The sequence below is a fragment of the Peromyscus leucopus genome, chromosome 4 (genome assembly GCF_004664715.2).
Source record: "Peromyscus leucopus breed LL Stock chromosome 4, UCI_PerLeu_2.1, whole genome shotgun sequence".
NCBI lineage: Eukaryota > Metazoa > Chordata > Mammalia > Rodentia > Cricetidae > Peromyscus > Peromyscus leucopus.
The window spans coordinates 53,940,160-53,966,085 of NC_051066.1; the positions used below are offsets into that span (position 1 = coordinate 53,940,160).

Consider the following 25,926-nt stretch of genomic DNA (forward strand, 5'->3'; position numbering starts at 1 on the left):
ACTTGGGTGTATAAGATATTTTATTTTATAACACTATCAGTTAATTAAGCCAGAATTATAAAATATGTCTTCCATCTCCTCTTCTTGCAAAGCTTTATTTCTCAAGAAAACTCTATATGAAAGCCTGGGAATACAGTTACATGGTAGAGTGCTTGTCTGGAAGTTTATGTCAATCCCTGGTACCAAAAAACAAAACAGAACCAAACAACCCTCCAAACCGTGTGAGACTATAAAAACACCTCAGGATAACCAATAACGTTTCATTATGAGTGGATCTGCATTCAGGGGTTAATGGGAAAGGCAAGTTCTGCTTCTCTTTAGGGTATCTTTAGAATATCCACACAGCTATATATCTATAGATCACTCCCTAGAGAATGCTATCATCAGCCATTGGAGTACCTGTATCCAGTGGTGAGAGGGACACCAGCTTTTTTCCAGTAGACATGGGGCTTTGGGTTGCCACCGATCTGGCATTCAAACACAATGCTCCCACCTTCCACCAGTTTCTGGACCACTGGCTTTGTAATGAAGAAAGGTGCGGCGGGTTCCCCAGGCCCTGCCTGCTCCTCTGTGATACTGGTGTCCGTCATTACGACATCCCGTGACTCCACGAAGCTGGGAAGAGAAGGCCAGGCCTGTGAGCTGCTAGGCAGCCATGGACCGATAGCTACAGGAAAGAAGTGTCAACGCCATGTGAAAACAGCGGCCAAGCCGGTGAAAGAAGGGCTTACCGTCTCTCTTCTGTGGCAAATTTTTCAGTCAGAGTTGTCTCCTTGTCAAACTCTTCTGACACTAGAAGGCAAAAGGTGACATTGGCGTGAGTCTCTAGTCTGCTCCACTAGTGACCACAGTGTTAGTGGACCCTGGGATCTACTTTGTAACTCCCACACGGGAAAGAACGTGGATGTGTGCAGGAACAGCTACTGAGGGGTGTGGCTGCTGAAGGAGGTGCCACGGACGGACGGACAGACAGACAGATGTTAGGGTCAAGAAGGGGAGCCACCGACCTTGTACAGCAAGGTAGCAGGAAGTGCTGACGGTGCCGGCCTCGTTCACAGCACTGCAGGTGAACCGTCCACTGTCCTCGGCAAAGGCTTCGCGGATCATGAGGCGGGCAATTCCGTTCTGGAAGGTTATCTGGAAGTCAATGGAACTTTCGATTTGGTAGTCTTCTCTGTACCATGTCACTTTGGGAGATGGGTATCCAGAGATGTGGCACTCCAAGGTGACAGATTCACCTTCTATGACAGTCACATTTTTTAAGCCCTGAAAAGAGAAGGAAAAGGAAATACTACTGTGCACATATCCATTAGTCACCTCTATAGATTAGATCAGATACGTGGTTGGAGCTTGAACATTTTAATTGGCGTAAAACGCCCTAAGATGAGGACTCCAGAACAGTTAGCACAGATTTGGAATATTCCCAGTTTGAAATCAGTGCCAGGCATGTCCTGATCTCTGCAGTGGAATTACATGAATTCCATATAACCAGGAAGCTCCTGTTATTCTCACATTTAAATTCTAGAGAAGCAGTAAGGTCCAGCAGCAAACACCATCAGTCAACAAAGCTTTTCCATGGGACCCCTATCTGGAACTGATCTGCTGATCCATCAGGGTGCTGAGAACCTTCTGTGTTCCATTAACTGTCTGTTTTTGTATGTTTCCACTGGTGGCAAGGCAAAGACTGCCAAGGGGCCCATTTGCTCTTTATAGCCCCACAGTTCCTGAAGTCATGCTGTGCAGATATCAGGATCATTACAAACAGTAAAATGATGGTTGCTGAGTGGAAATGCCCTTTCCTGGCCAAAGAGGGTACCCTGGAAAGCCAGAGTTTATAAGCCAACGATGGCACTTTGCTGAAAGTATGAGAACTCGGTCTTTGCTAGCATGTGTTGAAGGGGTTTGAGCACAGGTCAATAGGGGCCAACATGTCGATGTGTTTACTCACCGAGACTAAGGTAGGTGGAGTGACAGGGACTTCAGCAGGGGCTGGCACTCGAGCTGCTTCTGTTACCTACAGTTTTGAGAAAAGAGGTTACAAAATAGCCATGGAGTTAGGGCAATCTCATGAACCATCAGCATGTACCAAGTAATAAAAGTCTTTCTGCAAAAACCACCTCCCTTCTGCTGTGGGATGGTCTGTATGGCAAATTGCTCTGATTGGTCAATAAATAAAACACTGATTGGCCAGTGGCCAGGCAGGAAGTAGGCAGGATGAGGAGAGGAGAATTCTGGGAAGTGGAAGGCTGAGTGAAGGAGACACTGCCAGTTGCCGCGAAGACAAGCAACATGTGAAGATGCTGGTAAGCCATGAGCCATGTGGCAAGGTATAGATTTATAGAAATGGATTGATTTAAGATGTAAGAACTAGATAGCTAGAAGCCTGAGCCATTAGGCCAAACAGTTTAAATAATACAAGCGTCTGTGTGTTTATTTTATAAGTGGGCTGTTGGACTGCTGGGGTTTGGCGGGACCCAGAGAGAAAACTCTCCAGCTACACCCTTCCATAGCATGCTTGATGAAATGAGGCATGGGAAGGAGAAGAGCACCCTCCCAGTCAGCCAGTGACCCACCTTGGCTTCACGCCCATGCAGTACTTCGAAGTGCTCCTCACGAAGAGTGCTGCCACTGATGCTCACCCCAACTTCCTTCTTCACCTCAATGCCAGCTTGACTCTTGTAAGTATCTGGCACCGGCATATCAGCGAAGGGAAACTGTGGGGAAGGGGTCGGCTCCACCCTTACTCTCGTCTCTCCGGGCTTCACAGTGGGTGCCTTTACCGATTTGGTGATCTTCTGAGTAGAAGATGTGGCAGACAGCTCCTTTTGTAGTGTGGCGATGCACTACCAGCTATCGATGCCTGGATGGAAGAGCATTGAGATGGCATTACTGAACTGTCCTGCAAGTCATTCAGAAATGCTCAGCACTGGTGTCTGAGTATCGAGCCTCTCTCTGTCTGGCCTCGAATGCTGGCATTACGGGCACATGCATCATGGCTGGCTTTGGTCTCTTTGACCAAAATACTTTCTATGTGACCAAATACTTCCATTATTTCTCTTACAGTTAATGAAAAGGCAGACATCAACCAATTTCTGTTTATCTAGACAGCTTTAAAATTGCCCCTTGAGAGAGTTGCGTGAGGTGCCCCTTATTTTATGGATCGTCTAGAGCTCAGTCAGGAATTTTCTTCACTCAGCTCTGATGAATGCTACACTTGCAACCTTCATTATAACAGGAAATTCAAAATAAAAATTTAAATACTGATACATTTTAGAAGTCCTTCGCAGTCATACATTTGGATGTCAGTCACAAGTGTGCATGAAAGGTAAAAACAGAGAAATATTCTGATGGGTTCCTTATTTGTTTCTGTTCTGGGGTATGTGTGTAGTTATTCGGTTTCAGTAGTAACTTGAGATTATCTCCAGACACAGGCATTGTGCATTGCTTATGATTCTTTGAGGACAGAGAAGGCAAGTCCTTACTATAAAGACTCTAGTAATTAATATTGAAGATTGTTCTGTGTTTCCCCACATGGTTATAAGGAACAGAAGTAGGACTCTAGTCCAGAGCTGTGCCATTCCACAATCCAATTTAACTGTCATGTGATCATAATGAATGCTGCACTGGGAACCATTATAACAGGGAACTCTAATTGTAATTGATCAATTCTAAGAATATTTGGGGATTGCACATTTGGATAGATGCAGTCACAAGTCTATGTGACAGGTGAAAACAGACATTCTCCACTTTGCTATATGGATCACGTGCAATTGACTTGTCATTGTATTCTTTTATTAAAATACATACAGTTAAGTTCCTTGAAGTGTCTCACAGCTTAGGAGACACTATACTATATAAACTACTACTATTTACAAAATGATTAGAAATATATTAATCAAGCTGGGCAGTAGCAGCTCACGCCTTTAATCTCAGTACTCGAGAGGCAAAGGCAGGTGAATCTCTGAGTTTGAGGCCAGCTTGGTCGACAGAGTAAGTTCCAGGACAGCCAGGGCTACACAAAGAAACCTTGTTTTGAAACAAACACACACACACACACACACACACACACACACACACACACACACACACACACACTAGTCAAAGCAGCTGAGTTCGAACCATCTTTGAAGGAGGAGACAGAGAAGCCTGAGCCTGTGAGAATTTTGTCTCCTTGGGGCTGGAAGCTAACAACTTTTCATTGACTTTGTCCTAGGAGACCTTGTTCAGAAGACAAGGCTCTAGCATCTGAGTCCACCATGAACACTGGTACCCCATCAAAATGGAACCCAATTGGCTACACAAAAATGCCCTACATCACGAGCAAGGAACTATTCTTTTTTAGCTAACCATTTCTTTATTATGCCCCACATCTTACCTCATATCCATGTTCTGTCTTAGGTACAGTAATTTTTGAAACAGTAAAGTGAGGGCTTGCTGTGCGGGGGCGTTTATCCACATGGACTAATCTTTCAGTTGATATATCTGTCGTTTTCTTGACCTGCGTTAAATGAAACTCAGTGACATCACTGTTCACCAGGTGCCCACAGCATGTGTGGCTGCTTTCCCACACACCATGAAACGCAGCCACAGACTTACCTGTGATGATATGTGCATTCCCATTTGGTCAGTAGTTTTGATGTGAGTCTCAGAGGGAGCCTGGATCACAACAGGCTTGACTGCTTTAGGGACAACGTGGGGTTCTGAGGCTGGGCGCTGGGGCTGCTCAGGCACCTTTGTGGTGGAAATGTGTTCCTTGTAGCCATACTCTAACGTGGTCTGCTGGGTGTATGAGTCCTCTACGTGCACGGGCTCCCTGGGTTCTCGCACACGAGCCTGGTCCACAGCAGCTACAACGGTGGCCACAGCTTCTGCCTTTTTCCCAACGCCCACCTGGAGACAAGGGTTCCCAAGTTAATAGACAATAATGTCAAAGTCACACGTGGACATCTCCTTCCAGGGATAGCCTCCTGGGATTGCTCCCCTAGTTACTCAGAACAGACAAAGGTGAAAGGTGTGATAAGTAGAGAGTATTCATGTTATGTAGAGAGGTTAATTGCTCAGAAATGTAATGTGGCTCTTCCAAGAATTTATATTTAACTAATTATTATATTGCAAAGACTCTTATTGCTATACCATCCCTGTCTGCTATATACTAGACAACAGACCACACAGACACAAGACAGAATGACACAAAATGTATAAAAAGTCCTACGGACATTTTGAGTATTTCAAACGATTTACCTAGGCTAGACAGACAATCAATTAGCAACTGGGAAATCAGAACTTTGGAGCAGGTTGTCTTCATTGATTATTTTTATTATTTTGTCAATCATTTAGTCTGGTGTTGACACAGCAACAGCAAAGATAAAAGTATACTCAAATACTGTCATCATCGCATCCAGAAAAATCACTTGCTGTGGAGTGACATGTTTGCATGCAAATGGGAGATAAAATGAAAGCTCCTGATCAGAGAATGAACACCGGATTTACTCATGACTCACTAGGGACATGCTTTATTCAATCTATTAGAAAAATAGCTCTCTTAAAGCACACGAAGGAAAACATTGTGATTGAAATGAAAGCGTTATCATGTTTGGATTCAGGAGAACAACCTTTCACACTGAAGTTCAATTTGCTTTCATCTTTGCTGGGAGTTAAAGCAAAGAGAGAGGCAAACATTATTTTCTCCTTCCTATGAATCTCATTAACATGAACGGGAACACAATTTGTAAAGGCGTCCTCATAAAGCAAGGCATGCATACTTTAGTTCTGGGAAGCACCAGGAACATTCCAAATGGTCACGTGGCCGTGACTGTCCAGTGTACTTTGGAAGTAAGGCTGTACCCTTCTATTAATCTTCAGTCTTTGCTTCTGCTATGACTATGGTTTAATGTACATCTGAAATGTGCTTCAAGTATAGGACCTAGATACCTTTAAAAAGTAGGCCCCAGACCATAATCAAGGCATAAACAAGGACTATTAAAAGATGGGATTGAGCCTTTTATGATCATGGGCTTTAATGAGAATTTCCCCCTCAGAAGAATAAAACTCTAATCTGTTTGAAAAGCTGCCAAAACCATCTTCCTGTTAGATTGCATTTTGGAAGGAGCCACAATAGATGCATGGAGCTCAAGTCAGATATTATTTTCATTATTAGTTTTTTTTTTATAAAAACATATGGGCGACTAGTTGACTCTATAGATGTTTCTACATGTTTATGTTTAACAGAGAACATTCATACAAACATATCACTCTGTCTGGAGATATTGAGTTTTCAGTGTGTCTCATTGGCATCATTTGAGCAGCCTGTGATATGAGGTAATCTAAAGAAGTTTTAGTTTTATTCTAATGATAAGAAAACTGACTGAAGGTTTCAGTTGACTGAAAATCATACAACTGAGATAACAAATATTGCCTCTAATTTTTAGAGAATGTTCCAAAGCCTTATTTACAGTAGTATACTTCAACTTGTGGAAGAATGTATCTTTTCCTTGGATTAATATATATCAAAATTTATATACATATGCTGTTTGGTGGACAATTGCAAATGAATACTGAATACTGGTAGCTGTTTGTATTCCTTAGTAGACTTAAATATCTTTTTTATTCTTGGAACCCAGATAAGTATGAACACAAATTGGATTATGAGACCCCAATTTACACCAGTTAAATGCTGAGAATTAATTTAAGAAAAGTGTTATGTAACGTGGTCTTTTATAACTAGAAATGCTAGCTGTGCCTCTGGAGGACTCAGACCGAATCTAATAATCTCTCACGTTTTGTTGACAAGTAAAGCAATTAAATGGACCACTGGGAGCACACAGGCTCATGATAGATGAGAAGTTATACAAGCTAATGATGGGATGAAACAAAGCCTTTCACCTCCCCAGCACTGGCTTTCATCTCTTCTTGCAAATATATTTGTTCTTGCTTAATGGCCAGTCCTTCTGTAGTCCTTGGCAGTATGGCTGGCTCAGTAGGCCTTTCAGTGGCCACTAATAACCTAGATAGGGACATTTTCTCTGCCTCCATTCTTATTCAACAACAGAACCAAGACAGACACATTTATGTGAATGAGGACAGAAATTAAAATTAACCATAATTCTTGAACTATGGCTTATGATAAAACTTGTTGTATATGAGACTTTTAGAAGGAAGATATGCCATTAAATATTAGACTTAGATAAAAGTTTGAATGTTATCTTCTTGGAAAAAACTAATTGAAGATCTTGTGATAGAAATCAACACTATAATTTTCTGTTTCTTTCTGATATTTACAAGAAGAAAAAAGTTGAAGTCTCACATGAAGAAAATTACAGGTAGTGGAACTAAATTCTTAGATTGTAGCATAATGCACTAGATTCATGACTCCTCGAAACACACACACACACACACACACACACACACACACACACTTCGCTTTAAGACTATCATTACTAGTATGCAACAGTTTTTTTTAATGTTCATTGAGTCTCTTAAAATTAGCCCACATGCAATTTCAGTCATTAACTTGTGGAAGATTTCTAGTTGTTAATAATAAAAAATTGAAAACAACGATAAGAACAAACTGGAAAAGAAATATGTTGCAATGTTCATAATAATAAATAACTTTACTTTTTAGTTTCAAGTTGTTTAATTATCTAAAAATAAATCTGGTTAATGGTATCTCTGACACAAGAAAGTTGGTGTTTGGTATTAATGTGTTATAATGGGGTTTTCACATGAGGTTTGGGATTAATAGATTATCGTGGATCCCACACTGGGATAACACAGTCACCTTTCCATGGGTAACTTGGACGTGTTCTTGTCTACTTGCCATGGCTTCTCTAGATCTCAGAACTGTGTCTTGTTCTCTGACTTTAGCAGTGGCAACTGCTGCCGTAGACAAGGCAGTTTTTTCAGCTTCCTTTTTCATCTGATCATTATGGTAAAAGCAAAGTTTAAGTCGTACGGGCTTCAGACACACAGGGCATGACCCCCTCCCCCAACACACACACACACACACTCCGGCTAGTGGGATGCAAAGGTAAAATCATTCAGAGTTAAATTCTCACGTAGCAGTGCTTGCATAGAATGACTGGGAATCACAGAATTTAGCAATGTTATCTGCAGAATAATCTCTAGATGCTTCCATATATTGCTTTTAAAAATTAAACTAAAATGCTAATGCTCATGCTAATGACAGTGATTAACAAGATGAATTACAAATGTTATAGGTGGGTGAATGTCAAGTGTGAAGGGGAAGTTAATGGTATTCAGTCACATATTTACTAATTTTAGTTATGAATTTAAAAAGAAAACAGATTAATAATTCCTACTATGTAACAGTTAATGGTTTACTAGAGATTAGCTTAAAGATGAACTTTTCACATCCCAAGTATCTGCATTCACCTTTTCCTGAGTTATTTGAACTTGATCTCTTTTGGTAGTGATGGCTTCTCTAGTTCTTGATACTACATCTTGCTCTTTAATCTTGGGCGTGGCAACTATGACTTTGGGTACCACTGTTTTCCTAGTTTCCTTTATCATCTGGTTATATGATTTCAGGAGAAAGGTAAGAAAATGTCAGTAAATTTTGTGAGCCGCTAATAAAAACAAACTAACTGGGAAAAGAGGTGGAGTTTTTCTAGTTATTCACAGATACTTCATTAAATATCACTGGATTGTCTTGATCACCCATAGTATTTCACTTGCAAAAATGCCAAAATGGACTAAAAGGAAAAATGGGATTAGGAAGAAAAGACTAAGATATAGTACTTCTCTTTATCGCATTGTTTATATTATGTATACAGAGTTCCAGTAGAGACTCAACACTTGCATGCTTGTGCCTTGAATACTGGAGTCTACATCCATAGGGAGACACTGAGATGAATTATAATCTGTTAGTAGCAATCTAAAGAGAAGCTGAGTTAGGAACGAGAGTGACAGTGAAAGCCAGGTGGGCGGTGAGGGCTCGTGAGATTTTGAAGAGGAGAGTGATGATTAAGAGCCGTGATGAAAATGTGGATGGCTTGCGAGTAACATGACGTAAGAGTGACTTTCACACCAGCAGGAAGTCATCACCTGTTCCTGAGTGAGGTGCATTTGATCTTGTATGGCAATTTCTTCTTGAACTCCCACGGCTGTCTCTAGTGTTGTGGACTTGGCAGTGGCAACCACCACCATGGATGCAGCAATTTTCTCCGTTTCCTGTCTTATCTGATTGTGTAGAGTGAAATAAAGATTTGAGTTTCAAGGGGCATAAAGGAAATGGTGAGATGGCTGGGCCCCATTCAGAATACTGAAGGCCTAGTGATGAGGCAGAAGATGTCACATCTCCCATTCAGAGGTCTAAACGTGTTTTCCTGAGGCATGAACTTTTTCTACCAAGCTGTCCCTGAATAAACTGTGCCAGGACTGAAGAGGTGACATCTTTGGGCTATGTTGATATATTAATAATGACTGCTGCTGAATGGCTGAAAAACACAGCTGGCCAAGCTCATCAGTCTGCAATGTTACAATGTTACAATGGCCATAGGGATGCCTATGTTCCAAATATTGCCTCACATGATTCCTGGCTCCCTAGAGGGCTCTTTTATCCTGAGGACAAGGTGACTGAAGCCTGGGCAACTGACTCTGGTTAGCCCTTTAGAAGACAATGTTCTAAAATGGACTTTAAAAAAAGTAGCTCTTAGAGCAGCCAAAAGCCTTGAGGAGAGCATGGGTCAAAGAACTTGTAATAAAAGTCCCTGTCCCTTAAAGCTTGGCGACAAAGGGGAGAGAAGTAGATTTCAATGACATCATGTATCCTATATGTTTACTTCAGTGATTATCATCTAGGAATTATGGGTACTCTCTTCTCTAACATCCAACATTTCCCTTGCTGCTTAGAGTGCTTGGAGCTCAGGTGTGTGCATGTGTGTCAGCAGGAGCACACAGGCGTGTGCCTCACAGCTGCATGAAGGCTGAGTGTCCTAACCTGATTGACCCAAGGCTGGGGTTATACGTCCCAAACGGATGTGCTAGTAGCTGGTGGGCAGAAGTGAGGTGTACCTTCTTTTCATGAATGAGCTCGTAGAAAGTTCAAGGATGCACCCCCCCCCCCGAAACTCTTCAAGTAGAGTTTACACAAACTGATCGTGTGGGCACAAAACAGTGCATGGTATTTCCACCATGGACAAGTTTTAACACGAGACACAGGCAAACAGTAGGAAGAAAAGGGAGCTGAGATTCTGGTCTGAAGTTCTGGGTATAAGTGTGAGGTACACGCAGCTGTTGGAAATGAGCCATTTGTAAAAATCAGAAAGCCAGACTTACTGTTTCTTGAGTTATTTGCTTTTGCTCTTGTTTTGTAGTAATTTCTCCGGTAATTCGAGTTTCTTGCTCTTTGGCTTTGGTTGCGGAGATCACTACCTTTGGTACAAATGCTTTTTCAGTTTCTTTTCTTATCTGAAATCAATGATTAAAAACAGAATCTTAGTGTTTCCCAGTCTTCAATGGGGCTATCACCATATTAGATACAACAAAGTAGGAATTTGAAGGAGTGAAATTCTTTTCCTGGAGGTGTCATTAATTGAACCATCATACCATAATTAATATGAACACATTTGTTCTGTCTCTGAATCTTATACATAAGTCTCTTTAGAGGAAATGGAATGTTGGATACAAGGCTGCTTGTTTTATGACAGTTGTAATCTACCTAAACAAGATTTGTGCCTTCCATAGATGGTTATAGGTAATTTAATCAGGTGCTAATTTTGTTGTCTGAAGATAATATTAGAGCTCAGAATATTACTTTGGAAGTCCCAAGAAGTCATTTGCCTGGCTCCTTATTTTACTATGATAATCCAAGAATAATTTACAGTCTGACTTTCTATGCTATTTGGTTTTATACTTTTTCTAAATGTGATAATGGTTTTGAACATCAAGGCTTGTCTAAAATTGAGACACAATGGGACGGTACATTTGGCATCTAGCTCTGGCGAAGTCTTGCTCAAATCCTGAGCCACAGAAGGATGTTGGGCTTCCATCTGATGTCTAAAGAGTGAGTCCTTCCCATCCTCAGGTATCTTATCACTGAAACTCATGACCACGGGGTGAAAAGGGATTTGAAAACTTATCCTCTCAACTCTCCTGCAGACAATTGGTTCCACCAGCCAACAGCCCTGTCAACAGGCCTTCTCCCGTCTGTCTCCAAATGCTTCTAATTCAATCTCTGACCATTTGACCTGCTATGATCATGCTGTGCATCTCATGTGAAACCCATGTGCTAAGGTCCAAGACTCAGGAAACACTGTTAAGCTTTTAAAATATCATATTCAGATTTCCCATCCATCCTCCCCTGGTCCTACCACAGCACCTATTTCATCTGTTTGGTTCTAGCTCTGCTTATTCCCTATACACAGCCACATAGTAAACCTATACTCGGAGTAGATGATTATAAAAAAAAGTTAGATGACAGAGACCTTCATTTGAATTCCAATATGAATGCTCAATGACTCTAAGGGACATTGGTCTCAAGTGCTCAGGGGTAGACATTTATGACCCTAGGATGTTATTTATGTGAAACCAGACACTTAGCCTTGGAGTTAACTTGCTTCACAGTAAAAATGCTATTGTCTGTATTAACACAATGGTGCATTGCAAAATCAAAGCTCATCTTTACCTGCTCATGAGTTATGTGCGTCTGCTCTCTTTTTGCTGTAATCACTTCTCTGGTTCTTGATTTTAACTCTTGTTCCTTGGCTTTATCTGCGGCAACTACAACCTTGGTGACTGCCGTCTTTTCCGCCTCTTTTCTCACCTGATTTTCATGAAAGACAGGAAACATTTCAGTACACATCACTCAGGACTATGGTGTAACCATCAACCCTCAGGGCAGGGAGGAAAGCTAGAGGGCTTTTAGACTATAACACAATATGAGGCGGGATGTGACCCTGTATCTATATTCCTTTCCAGCCGTGAATCAAATGTCACATTTGTTTTGAGGAAAGTAAAAGCCAGGGTCCTTCGAGGGAAGCTTGGAGAAATCTATGTCTGCCCTGAAGTAGTAGTTTCCATGCCTAGCTTAGGTGGGAACTGAACTTAGACTTTGACCTGCCTTTTATTCATGCCTGCCAGCCTCCAGCAGTCCCTAGATGTCTCAAAAACAGTAGTTAACTTTTGCTTGCCTCACATAGCCCAGGTATTTCTTCTGACCCGGTCTGCTCCTGTGATATTTACAGCTTAAACACATTTGATATTTCTGGCCACCTTTTCCGCTGGAAGCTCTGAAAGCCTGGGCCATGCTGGGCAGCCTGCTGCCTTCAGCAGGATTTGGTTCAGCAAGGGATTTGAATGTCCTATTACTGAAAGCAGAATGGAGCCGGATGCGCTCGAGCGCCCCCTGGCGGCCCTGTGCGTACCTGTTCTTGAGCAGGTTGGATGTGCACAGCAGTCGTGGTTGTCCTCTGAGCAGTTTGCTCTACAGCACTGATAACTGGTTCTCTCACTCTGGCCATATCAACAGCAGCAACAACGGTCGCAACAGCTGCGCTCTTGTCGGTCTCTTGTTTCACCTGTGTGGTCAATCAACAAGCACAATGCTTTTAAAACAGCGGCTCTCAGCCTTCCTGGTGCCGCGGTTCCCCATGTTGTGGAGACCCACACGCAACCCTAAAATTATTGTCATTGCTACTTCATAACTGGCATATTGTCGTTGCTACTTCATAACTGTCATTTTGCTGCTGTTATGAATCACGATCCAAATAATTTTGGAGATAGAGGTTTGCCAAAGGAGTCGTGGCCCGCAGGTTGAGAACCGCTGTTTTAAAATGACACACCTGGAAGAAAGTTCGTGAAAACTGAACTACCAGGAGAAGCAAAATCTATTCATACATAATCGCCCATTATTGCCCAGAAAGATGAAGTCTACATCATTAAAATCCCTACTTTATGCAAACCTCACAGATGAGTCTTTGGCTCAATTAAAAGATGGCTTTGTAAAGCATGTCAACCAAACTTGACCTTCTATATTGGTTATAGTTTCAGGCTCCTAGGCATCTCCTCTCTAGCCCATCCGGACTGTTCCATGCATGGAATCGGGTCAGAGGAACCAGGGGGTGAAATCGGGAAAGCAGAGAGTTCTGACCATACCTCTTTAGCCCCAGTAGCAACGGCCCCGGCTGTGACCGAAGAGCTGGCCGACACACTGGCGCCTGCCGCTCCACTGATGGTCACTTGCTCCTGGACACCGTATCTCCCTTCCCATCGCTCTTCTCTTCTGATCTGGGTAGAGCTTGTCATTGTCGTCTCTCTCATCTCCGCCTCAGTGGAGGAGGCCACGTAGCCCTCTTGCTTCCAAGGGGGAGGCACCTCGGGGCCTGTGGCCGCCACGGTTGTCTGAGTCTTGCGGATGAGCAGTGGCGACTTCACGGATCTGATAGGGGAAGTGGAGATCCTCCCTGCCGGGGACACGGACCTGGAAACCGAATGGCAGAGGTCAGAGCATTGGCAAAAGGCACTCCAGCAGACATGATGGCGTTTGGAGGATGGGGTGAACCTCTGGCAGGGTGCTAAATGTGTGCCTCCACAGCCTGTCTTGGAGGGTACATACTGCACTGGAAAGTAATTTGTTTTAAATCTCAATAAGCCCCCATGCTTATCTGCTGTAACCCCAGAAGGGATTCAGACTTAAATCTAAGTAAGCTAAAGATCCGTGTGCCCAGTCTCACCTTCTGGCATTAGGAAAAAATAAAAATAAAAGCAAGGCAGTAAACAGAGCTTCCTTAAACCACTGCCATAGAAAGGACAGTGTGTGCCCAGCTCCAGCTGGGGACGGGAGAATGTATGACGGGTATTATATGGTTGTGGTAACTGAATACTTGAGCCGCTCTTGGCTAAACAAGCCACGTTTCCCCCTCCTTCTGTCCTCCCCTCTTTGTCCCTTTCTCCCCTTGTCTCCCGCAGTCTCAACCACATCAATATCTTGTGATGCCCGTGCCAGGTAGAAGCTGTCTTGCTGAGCCTTGCACAGTCGTTTGGGAACTGGCTGGCTCGGCAGCGAGGGATGGCTGTTCTAGCCAAAAGTGTTTGTGGGTAACTCTTTTTAATTCCCTGAGTTTATTTCCATCCTCACCTTCATATTGCCACACCGAGAGCTTCCTTTACGTAATATTAAATTTATCTTGTAAATCAGCTCCTTTAGAAGCCTTTTTATTAAATTGATAAATTATCTTCTTCCAAAATAGTTATCACTGTTCGCTTTTATTGTATATATCTGAAGTGAAATTATCATCTATCAAAGGGGATGGGCATTAAATCCTAACAGTGATAGCACAAAAAGCCAGCCTGTTATCACCAGCAATCTAGGTACAGAGCAACTATGTGAAGATATTTTTTTTCCAAAATTAATTACCAATTAATTTGTTTTGCATTTACCTCTTGGTGGCAGTATTGCTTCACAAATTCTGCACACAGGGCCATGATTATAAATGTACCCTGGCACTTGCATAAGATATTTAGTTTACATCAATCATAAATAAAACAATTCCCCCAATTAAGCTGAAGGTCCGAGGATATTTTCTCTAAAATATAGAATAACTTTGCAGAATATTACATCAACCCATTTCATGAAGAAACATTTAATTATTTTCTTGTAAAAGGCTGTGCGTGTGAGAAAAAGCAATTTGTATTTTAGAAAAGAATTGTCATCAAGCTGTAGGGAGGTCTAACAAGTATGGATCTATGGTGAAAAGAATCGCCTTGGAAGTATAACAAAGACCGGGCTAGAATGGTGTGGGGTCCACACCAATTGAAGGAAAGCAAAGGACAGGAGCTTCCTAGTCTGGACTTGCTTTGTTCTTGCTGTTCCTAGCACAGTGGGTTTAATTCAAAAAGAGCTTGAGACATGATTAGCATGACGTGAGTGATTAACAGCAGGCTTCAGGTAAGCCCATAACTGCGAAAATCAATGTAATTTGAGCCATTACCGGAAAGTGCTTATTTCTGCACTTACAATAAAAAAAAAAAAATCACTGTTCACAGCTAGCTACAATGCACCTCATCCAGTAAAATGTGTTTGCTTTATCTACAACAAAAATCAAAAGTAAGCCATGGAACTTTTTAGGAAGGAGTCTATCTGGGATAACCATTATTTTCTTTACAAGCTGGCATTTATATTTTGTAATTATTTTAAAGCAAATTTTGCAGACTAACTAACTGGATCCCTACTAATAAACTCTCAGAAGGCTAAGATGGCCACTGTGTTCCGGGGGGGTCAGGAAATGTCTGTAATTCTAAATGACCCTTGGGCTTGAATTTAAAATGGAGGAAGGCTGTTATCTCTCAGAGAATACATTTGGCCTGTGTTGTGAGTGATTTCATGGTACACAAACCTGTAGACAGCTGAGATTAAACTCATTAAAAAAAATGATGGATATCTTTTTTAACTGAGCTTTTTGGTAAGTTTTCCTGTTAGTTCTGGCGAAAGATCTTCAACTATTTTTAAGTGGCCAAAATAAAACTTAGAAGATACTTACCATGTTATAATATGTTTATTGGAAAGTCACATCATTCCCTACATTTTAAAGTTTGTTCTGCATGATTTCTCTTCCTTTAGAAGTTAATTGGTGGAGCTCTTAAATGCATCCGTCAGTTTGCATTCTCTGTATTTCCTGTTCTTTCTTGTAAGTCCCCCCTTACAACTTTCCCTCTAGAGCTACCTGCGTTTTGATGCTCTCCAAGGTCTTGGTCAGTGTAAGCCTAGCCGACTGTTTCTAGACTGACGTGGTTCACAACGGAGCTCGTTGGTACTCTTTATGATACTTACCGGCAGCAACAATGAGCATCTTTAGAAAGGAGCATGCCATTTTTTTTTCTCACATAATTGTACTATGTAGTCTAACAATGATCTTGCCTTTTCGCCACAGAGATGTTTTAATCTTTATTATGGGTATAAAAACCTATTTTTAAAAGCTCTCCCCATAAACATTTCTTCTAGCCTTTAACTTTTAGCACATGCTTATTTATTTACTTGTGTGCATGTGTGCGTGTGCATTTGTGTGTGTGTCAGGAGTGGGTACAAGCATGCCGTAGTGGTGGTTAGAAGGCAGCTTCTGGAGTTCAATATCTTCCATCTGCCAATGTGGTCCCAAGGATTAAACTCAGGTAGCCCAGGTGGGTGGTGAGTCCCTTTGCGTGGGCTTGTGGGCTTCCCTTTAATTTTTTAATTTAACATTGTAATCAAACTGCCACTTAGTTTGTAAATGATATGAGGTAGGAGCCTGGATTTGCTTTCTTCCTAACAGACAGCTAGTTAGAACAGCCTTATTTGTGAAGTAAAATATCCTTCACCTTGATTTAAAAAAAAAAAAAAAACGAATTCCCTGTATATGTTAATCCATTTCTGTACCAGCTAGTCTGTGTGCTGGATGTGGTATTCTAGTCACGCCTCCTTTTCACTGCTGGGCATCAAACACAGGTCCTCACACATGCCGAACAGGCATTCATTCTCCCATGAGGCTGTACCTCAGACCCACCAACCATGTTATTTTGATAGTAGTAACTTTACAGTGAATTTGGATTTTTTTAGGTCAACTATTTCATTATTCCACTTTAGATTGCTTAGCAAGGGCTTGATCTTGTGGTTTTTTTAAACTTCATTTGAATTGATTAAAATACACTGTTTGTGTGTGTGTGCGCTCAAATTTTGTAGCATTTTCAGCTCATCATATCAAAAGCCTCATTATAGACTAACTTGCAAAGTTTCAGTGGCTGAGGGTAAATTTGTGTTTGATTGTATAATTTCTGAACACTGATGATAAGGCTCGCCTCATAAAATCCCTACATTTTAGCTAAGAGTAGAAATCCACTTTACTTTTTAGATAAAATAACAAACATACGGAAATTATTTAGAAGGTTTTGCTTATTATTTGAGAGTAGGAGCATCTGAATAATGATTTTCTGTTTTCAAGGGACACCTTCAACTAATAGGTTCATTAATTCTTACAAAATACTTCAAATCATTCTGGCTGTGAGGGTACAACTTTATTTTACAGAGGGTACAACTAAGACTTTGGAAAAGCCTCTTAACTTCTTTAGCGCTAGTTTCTTACCAAACTATTGGGAATCATGTTTCTTCAGGGTCGTGAATATTTAACGAGATAACATATGAAGAGTTGGACACCCGAGGTGGTGAACCATATATTGTAGTGGTTCTTATAACTAGTTCCCTGTAAATCAAACTGTAAGCTAGTAGTCTGGGCGATTGGCTTTGGAAAGATTTAACTCTAAGTTCTGCATAATTCTTACCTCCCCTTGTAATATTTTGCCTCCAAAAGTGTGTATTTGTTGAATAGACTGAAAATAAGAATTCAGAACCTGAGTTTATGAACGTCTTCAATTAACCCACAGAAGGCGAGGATGGTAAAGGCTACATTCTAGGACTTGGTCTACTTTTTCATATGCTGCTCTTCTGGTTGCATAATACTTTATTATTATTATTATTATTATTATTATTATTATTATTAAAATTCATGAGTAACACAGTCTTCTGAGAGAAGGTTTACCTGACTGGAGATGGGGTCGGTGCCCGCACGTGTCTGACTGGCGAGGGGGAGTGTCTTATTGGTGATGGGGACTGCTGTCGGGCCAGCTGTGTCTTGGCAGCAATGGAAGGTGGTGTTGGAGACCTTGACTTTGGTTTAGGAGGTATCCTGGGAGGTGTTTTATGCGGCAGCTGTCCACTGGCACCATCTATGACCATCTCAACTGTTGCAATTGATCTGGCATCAAAGTGGGCTTCAATTTTCTGAAAATGACGAAAACAGTGGTCATGGTGAGTGAGAAAAGCCGGGAAGCAACAACCTGTACGGCCTGGGGGCTGTTTTAGAGGAAAATTACCTTTTCAATCCGGGTTTGTCTTGTTTCTGAAATCTGAGCAGTCGAAACGATTGTCTTCGTCTTTTTAGCAGGTACTACGTCTTCACCTGTGGAAATGCAAAGACGTTTAGGAGGGAAAACCGTGATTCTTAGCACAATTTCCTGTGTGTGAGAGAAGGGGAACTGTAGCAAGCTGTGGCTTTCATGTGAAGATAAATTAGATTTAAAAATAGAAAACATGTATTAGAAAGTAATTTCCTCAGATTACTTATTTAAATATCCCATTGTTTGCCAACAACATGCAGATGTACATCACTTAATTGATATGTGCTCTGTTTCTCATCCTGGGTCAATAACTGCAGTGGGCTTCAACACTGAACTCTCGCCTAGGACCCCAGAGACCTTCTTCTTCTGGGGGTAAAAAGGCAGCTTTGATCTGAGCTCCTGCTCAGACCCCCGGAGCTGCTGTCTGGGGGAGCCAGGTGGACTTCTGGTCCCACAGGCCCCCCTCCTAGCCCTGCCCCGTTCTCCTTCTCAGCCTCTGTCACTCACCTTGAACCAGCAATTCTGCGGTGGAAGTAGCTCTTCCCACGCTGTTGGTGGCATTGACGGAATAGGTCCCGGAGTCTTCAGGATATGCTTCCGCAATCAGTAAGCTGTAGAGGTCGCCTTCTTGAGAAATTTGGAAATCAAGGGAGCTCTGGATTTCGGCTCCGTCCCGGTAGAACTTCACCACAGGTGTAGGGATTCCAGTCACTCTCACCTGGAGCCGCACTTGGCTCCCTTGTCTCACAGTCATGCTCTGCAGCCGCTGAGCGAAGTTGGGTGGTGCTGTCTCCGCTGCCACGGGCAGAGACGGAAATCAGGCCCAGGAGTCAGGGGGCCCCCAACAAGGTATTTTTAAACAGTCATAGCCCTGAGTCCCAACGCAGGGACTGACTCACCAATCCAGCGCCCTTGACTGTCCTTGAACCCCAGCCCCCCCAAGCGAGTGATAGCGAGAATGCCCCAGGAACAGAAGGCTCCCCTGCTCGTATTTAATTGCTCTGCTGTCCTTAGCAGTGCTAAGTCACTACATTTAGTTTTAAAATTTTTTAATTCGTGTATATGTGCATTTGAATGAGGCTATGTGTACCATATGTGTGCAGGGGCCCACAGAGGCCAGAAGAGGATGTCAGATACCCTACAACTGGAGTTACAGGCAGTTATGAACCAGCATGTGGGTACTGGAGCCATGCCCTGGTCCTCTGTAAGAGCAGAAAGCCTCTTAACCAATAAACTATCTCTCTAGCACTTACTATTTGACCAAAAAGTCTAGATGTTGCTGCACTGTTCTAGACCTTTCTGGCACTTCAGCGCTTGAATCCTGCCTTTTGCTAACATGCTAAGGTAGTTTTGTATGTGACTGAAACCGCACTGACATCAATTCCAGTGTTTGGTAAAATGAGTGCACCCGTGACTTAGGAAATCATGGAAGTTTAATTTGATTTTAAAAATTCCTCCTACAAGATCAATAGTAAAAGGACCAAAATATTTACTTGCTTTAAAAATGTTAGCTCCAACAGTGGCGGGCTTTCATGCCAACTGTGCTACAGAAAGAAAGAAGTCTTTCTTGGTTAAATTATATTAAAAGAAAACCTTTTTTCTTTTTCCTTCTTTCTTTCTTTCTTTCTTTCTTTCTTTCTTTCTTTCTTTCTTTCTTTCTTTCTTCCTTTCTTTCTTTCTTCCTTTCTCTCTTTCTTTTTTTTGTTATTGTTTGTCAATTTCAGACATTTTACAATGAATCCTAGTTGTTTTTAACCTCCTATTCCCTTTTCCCACCTCCTCCCTCTTTCACTACAGGCCTTCTTCCCAACAAGCCCCTCCCACTTACATGTCTTCTCTTTGTGAGGGACCCACTGACTTTAATTGGGGTTTCTGGCCCAAGCCTGGGTGGGAGGTTATGTAATGAGCCAGAGCATCTTGCCAGCGGCCATACCACTGGAGAAAGGGATGCTTTTTCCTCCAACGACCATTAAGCGCCAGTACTCCCGCCCAGGGAAGGGTGTGACTGTACGTGCATTCCAGCATCCGTGATAGAATGTCGGGTGAACTTGTGTGTTTCTAAGTGACCGTATTCCTTCCAGTTCTGAATTTTCTGAGTGCACACCAGAGCTCCTCCCTAAGCAGTCTGCTGTGCTTTCTATTTAGGTCATTTGTGACCATGGAATTAGACATCAGGAACAAACATAAGAGTTCATACAAGACACTGGTATGTAATAAACAGAATAACTCTTGTTCTTATTGTTTCTTTATCATATTAAGTACTGAAGGATGGGCAAAATCTACCAAAGCCCTTGGAAATGACTTTATGGGCAAGTGGCATCATATACTTGAATAACAAGCATTTGCCCTTTTCTGAGTAGGTTTGCTGTGTAGTATTTTCAATGCTAACTTGTGGACCACCTTCATCAGAATTATGGCAATGCTTGTTAAAGTGGAAATCCCCAGTGATTTCTGGAATCTTCCCTCTTCCTATTCCTCATTGATAAGGCTCTAAACTCTCATCTACCTGCTGAGGAACATGATCTTTAGTGTTTCTTCAATATACTTGGAGTGTGTGATATGTACAGAGACACTGTGTCTCATCTGCTTGATGATTCATCCTCAAAGAGGACTAAATCGCACAACCCACACAATCATGTACATCCATCCCACAGCTCCTTCTCCAGTTTGGGAGCTGCCTCCCTAGTGGGCATAACTCTATCTGGACTCCCTCCGTCCTGGCTGAAGACAGGCTGGTCCCTACCTGTCACAAGAAGCTCAGCAGTACTGGTTGCTTGTCCAGATCCATTGGTGGCTCTCAGGGAGTATCGTCCACTGTTAGCTTTAGTCACGGCGGGGATCATCAATCTAGCGCGGCCATCGCTAAAAGTGATCTGCACACCGGGCAGAGTGGAAGTTGAAATCACCTGGCCATCCCGAAACCAGCTCACCTCAGGAACTGGGGAACCTGGAAGGCAAGCAGTCATATTTATGTTGGAGTAGACACGATCCAGTACTCTGTCCTTTCCCATCATTGCAAGACTTCGCACTAGCCTGTCCAAGCTAGCTGGAGTGGAACCCCATTTAGTGATAGCGGCAGCATGACAGTCACATGATGGAAATGTACAATTGCAGAGCATTAGGAAGGCCTGGCAGTTGATGTTTATTTTGTGGAGTTGGGGTCTGAGATGATTGAAGCATCATCATTTCTCCAAGGTCTCTCAGCCATCAGCGGCACAAAGAGGGGTAGCACTTTCATCATCTACCCTCTCTAGTCAGGGCTGCATCTGATGTAAGTTAGTTAGTAGACATTATTGAAATACTGAGAGGGTTCTGAAGCACAGAAACTGCCAAAGCTTTGAAAAGTGACCATTGTCGTCTCTGAAAACACGAGGACGCTGCAGCTCTGCCTCAGGAGGCCGTGCTTGCCTCCCTCCTCTACAGTTTTGGGGACACTGTCCAGAATGTCCTTGCAAATGTGACTGCAGCAAAAATGCCCTCACATAGACAGGCTGTTCCTCGTGTTAATTCCAGAGCCAAACCCAGTCTTCCAGAAGAGCATGTCAGGTTGGAGCAGGAAGAGGAAAGCCAGATTCTCTTCACTTACTGTGAAGAACCATATCACTGGTTTCATGTTCTATTAAAGTCTAGTGTGTTCGGAGGTTGGAAGGCTACTTCAGGGAATGTTTACTGTGCATCAGATGTAAATGCTTGTGACTGTGCTCCTGGATGATAATAGAATGTTCACTGTGTTGTCCTTGCATGAGCCAACCTCCCATTATAGGAGAGTGAAGAGTTTATTAGACTAATTTGTGGGTGTCAAACATGGTCTGTGATGTATTTCTAAGAACTTAAAGGCACATAATGAGAAGGAATGTGAAGCTATGAAGATGCCAGCTCCCACTACTGCACCAAGAGGCAAATTCCCACAGACTTCATGTGTGTTCTGCTCAATTTAGAAGTTACAGAGGATGTGAAGAAAAATAAGTTAGGTATTTGAGAGTTCATCATGCAAAAGGAGAACTGAATTGAGTTCCATCAATAGCAAATGAGCGATGTTATGATTTTTTTGCAAAGTGTTAGACAGTTATGTAAGACTCATACATAATACAAAAAAAGGAAATGAAAAGGAAACTTCAGTTTATATCTTTATTGCAAGTCATACATAAAAACAAAAACAAAAACGAGCAACAATTAAAAAAAAAAAACCAAAGAGAAAAAAACCGAATTCACCACAGGGATGCATTGAATGATGAACTAGTCCTAGTTCTCATTTAATAATATAATCTTACATGACCAGTTATTACACTCTAGAAGGGGACAGATTGATTAAATTGTTTTGAAATTATTTACAATATAGTTTATGGACAGCTCTCCCTCACTTGCCGTAAATCATGCACAGTCTTAGATCATCCCTAACCCAAGTGATGAAGAGGCAAAAAAGAACTGGGTGAAATTCCTTTTAAATAAAGTTCTAGGGAAAATGTTTGTACCCTTTGAATATAAAGACTGATAGGGCAGACAGCATTATGCTTTGCCATTAATTGCAAAAAGGAGGTCTTTACTTTACTAGGATAATTTAATTAAGATGAAGAACCCAGTAAAATAATTATCTTGAGTAGTCACTGTGCATGCACTGATGGGAAGTTGGATGAAGTGTTTTGTTTTGTTTTTTTCTATATAAAACAACTGAATTGAGGCGCAGACTACCTGCCCAGAAGCTCTGTCACTGAACTCCACAGCACAAGGGGGTTCTTGTCCGTCACGTTGGCTCTGCAGTTGAACCCAAATATAGAATGACCAAATTTGGTCCTACTTAGTTGCTAGATTCTGACAGCAAATTTTAATCTAATGCTAATTATTTTTGCTTTGTGGAATTATAAATATGAATAAAACATTTTCTAGTCATTATATTGTCAGCATCCTGCGAACGGTATGCCCTTAAAATGACCTTTCCATGGTGTGGTGCCAATTTTACGTAGTAAAAGCAGAGTTTAAACTTGGTTTCAAGGCCTACAAAAAGAAAAAAAGAGTGAACTGGAGGAGGCAGGTGGTACAGATAGAGAGTACACAAGGGCTTACCACTAACGTGAGCCTCAAAGGTTGCGGTACTACCCTCCAGTACCACAACGCTTTGTAACGGCTGCGTAAACGTCGGTGCTTGAGTAGTCATCTTTTTAGGCACTCTGAAAAGCAAAAGGAAAACCAGTGAAAACCGGGCTCCTCAGGCCTCCTCAGCAGCTACTTGGTGGAGACAAAGACATGTATTTCTCCAAATGGATTTTCCTAGGCATATACGGCCCTAGAGCCATAGGAAGCGTACGATGTTGACTTTTGAGGGGATGGGGGGTTGGGGTTGGTGGGAGGGAAGCCAAGCTGAGCAATGAACACCCCCTAGTGGTCAAAGCAGGAACATTCAGTCCTCCCACAAATGGAGGATCAGGTTGGGAGAAAGTGGACCGGAAAAACCAAACTGTGACCAATGAACCTTCGCATCAACACAGCATGTAAGAGACAAGACATACAGTCTCTTCCCCGAGAATTCTCACCAGTGTGCCGATGTTTCATGAGGTAACTTTGCTCTAGGCTAGGTCCCATTACTTAAAATCACCACCCAACTAAGAAAATCTGCGCTCTGCAAGCCTTTCCTTCACTAATTGGAAAAGTGTTGGCAAGTATTTTCATATCCATAAGCTTTTTTATTTTTCAACAGTATAGCAGGCTCTCAATGTCCTAGCATTTCTGTGCATTGTATGCAACAGCACAATTAATATTGCTGAAGTTATCGTCTGGGGGAAAATTATTTAATAGGCCCCAATTCATTATAGATCTGAAATAAAAGTGCTGACTTGAGTTAACCCAGAGCAGTGTCCAAACTGAATAATGGAAGGCTGGTGGGGAGTGTTCACTGGAATAAAAAAACCTGTGCTTTATTATGTGAAATAGTCAACAAAGAAATGAGTGTAAAATTTGCAGTTAAGTCCTTTTGTAAGTGGAAGAAAGTATTCGTCTATCATTTTTGGAGATTATGTGAGAAATTTTCTTATGCATAAATACCTAATTATTCACCTTGACCAGACCACTGTTCTGGCATTAAAAGGTGATTTCTGAATTGTCTATTACCTCATTATTACTTTTCATAATTTTTTTTTGTTCACCTTGATCTTACAGGGCAATTATCTTACTGCTGGTGTTCTACTTTCCTGGAACTAAAGTTTTCTGAGACAAAATTCACACCCCGGAAAAATCCAGATATCTTCCAAAAGTTCTCAGGAATCATTTCTGAAGAACTCTTGCTTCCAGCAAATTATCTTCAGGATGAACACATTTTATGTCTAATTTTTCCTGCCTTCAAACCAGTGCATCTTCTAAAAATAGCTCTCTCCTAAGATAAACAATGCATAATTATGCATTTATCTAATAACAGGCATTTACAATTTGTAATCTAATCCCAGGAAGGTGGAAAATCAAAGTGTATTTTGAAATGAAAAGTCTTTTATTTCTTATCCTTTTTAATATTTATCTCATACCATATAATTGGATTGTGGGTTGAATTAAAATGCATAATGGGATTTGGAATCTTCTGAAAAACAATTCTATAGCTTCATTGAAAATTTATAAATTGTTGGCGTTAAGTGGCCTAAATGGGTCTGATATTCTTATTGTCTAAGAAGAGGAATTTCGTTTCTTTGAGCATTTGCTCTTCAGAGGCCTAGGGCCGAAGGCATGCATCTGAAATGTCATGCTCCCAAAATAAACCCTCAGCTTGACGGACAGCAGACAAGTGTCTGCCACTCTCACCCTGCTACAGATACCCCAGCAGTTGATTCCCTTAAAAAGTCATTGGGTGCAGCTGATGCCACATGGGTTTTCTCAGAGCTATTCTTGGTCAGCCTCGCTTTATCACAGAGTCACATAACCTTGTACATTCCCAACAGAAGCATTTACTAAGGAAGCAAACATTTCTTCTGCCCCCATTTCAGACCCCGCATTCTAGGATATCAAGCACATGTTAAAAATTTGAATTGTTGACTACGCTGGTTAGGTTTAAGCACTTGATTTTATTTATATATATATATTTTTAAAGAAAGCTTACATTTCAAAACCAAATTTAAAACGTAGATTCATACTTTAGGTCAGCGAGAGCAAACCCTCAATAGCAGGCATTCAGCGCTCACATTGGCAACTGGAAACCAATCAGAAACAGCTCTAGGGTTCAAACACGCTGATTCTCACTCACCTGATTGCTCAAGAGTGCCTAAAAAGGGTGGGACTGAGCCCAAGGTTGCTTCCGAAACGACGTCCTATGTAGGGTTGGTTTTTCCAACCATCTCCGACATGAATCAGTGAGCCTCTAACCTTCAAAACAAAACCACACAGTCAGGACTGTGTAGTTTTGCTTTTCTATGCAATCCCTACACCCGAGGCGAGGTGGGAATGCACGACTGCTCCCGAGCCAGGGGCTGGCTGCCCCTTATATTCCCCACATCTGCTGACAGCCCCACATCCTCAGTGCCTAGCTCTGGGATTGGCTCTCTTAGGAAGGCATGATGGGGGAGGACTGATTTGGGAGTATCACATACCACCTGTTCCTCTGATTGGCAGCGCTAAATTTAGTGTCTCAGAAGAGGCTTTACCAAGGAAATAGAATTGTGTTTGAAAAATGACCTCACTGAGACTCCGAGAAAGAGTGTTGGTTGCAAATGTGAAAAATTTACCCATGTGGATCTGAAAGCAGAATGTGACAATAGAAAGAACTTGTGTATATTCATATGTCTAAAACAATCCTGAACTTGAGCCCTGCGCCCTGTGAGTCAGGCTCTACTTCTGTTCCCTGCCCTCTAAAACCAACCAAATGGACCTGTCAATCATGACAGCTGATGAAGAAGTTTATATCACACATAGGTTTCATCTTCTCTGAAGACTCAGTTGCTATAAACTTGGCATTTGAAGAGAACTCATTTCTACTGTCTGTTCTATAGAATAGTTACACCAATGTCAGTGAGCTGAGTGTGTTACAGCCCTGCAGGAAATAAAACCCCAAAGCAAAGTCTGCATAAGGCT

At 41.9% G+C, this 25,926-nt stretch overlaps 1 protein-coding gene across 1 annotated transcript in view; it reads right to left on the bottom strand.

Moving 5' to 3' along the window:
* Positions 1–25,298, bottom strand: part of Ttn (titin) — a 274,219-nt gene extending 248,921 nt beyond the window's left edge. The window contains 21 exon segments of the mRNA XM_037204900.1: positions 400–615; positions 732–792; positions 1,008–1,266; positions 1,949–2,014; positions 2,574–2,842; positions 2,845–2,860; positions 4,376–4,498; positions 4,597–4,890; positions 7,778–7,915; positions 8,392–8,529; positions 9,064–9,198; positions 10,297–10,428; positions 11,645–11,782; positions 12,384–12,536; positions 13,114–13,438; positions 17,526–17,767; positions 17,860–17,945; positions 18,391–18,678; positions 20,627–20,830; positions 22,945–23,048; positions 25,103–25,298. Of these exon segments, the coding sequence (XP_037060795.1) occupies positions 400–615; positions 732–792; positions 1,008–1,266; positions 1,949–2,014; positions 2,574–2,842; positions 2,845–2,860; positions 4,376–4,498; positions 4,597–4,890; positions 7,778–7,915; positions 8,392–8,529; positions 9,064–9,198; positions 10,297–10,428; positions 11,645–11,782; positions 12,384–12,536; positions 13,114–13,438; positions 17,526–17,767; positions 17,860–17,945; positions 18,391–18,678; positions 20,627–20,830; positions 22,945–23,035 (3,374 nt within the window). The 5' untranslated portion in view covers positions 23,036–23,048; positions 25,103–25,298.
* Positions 25,299–25,926: the final 628 nt, after the last annotated feature.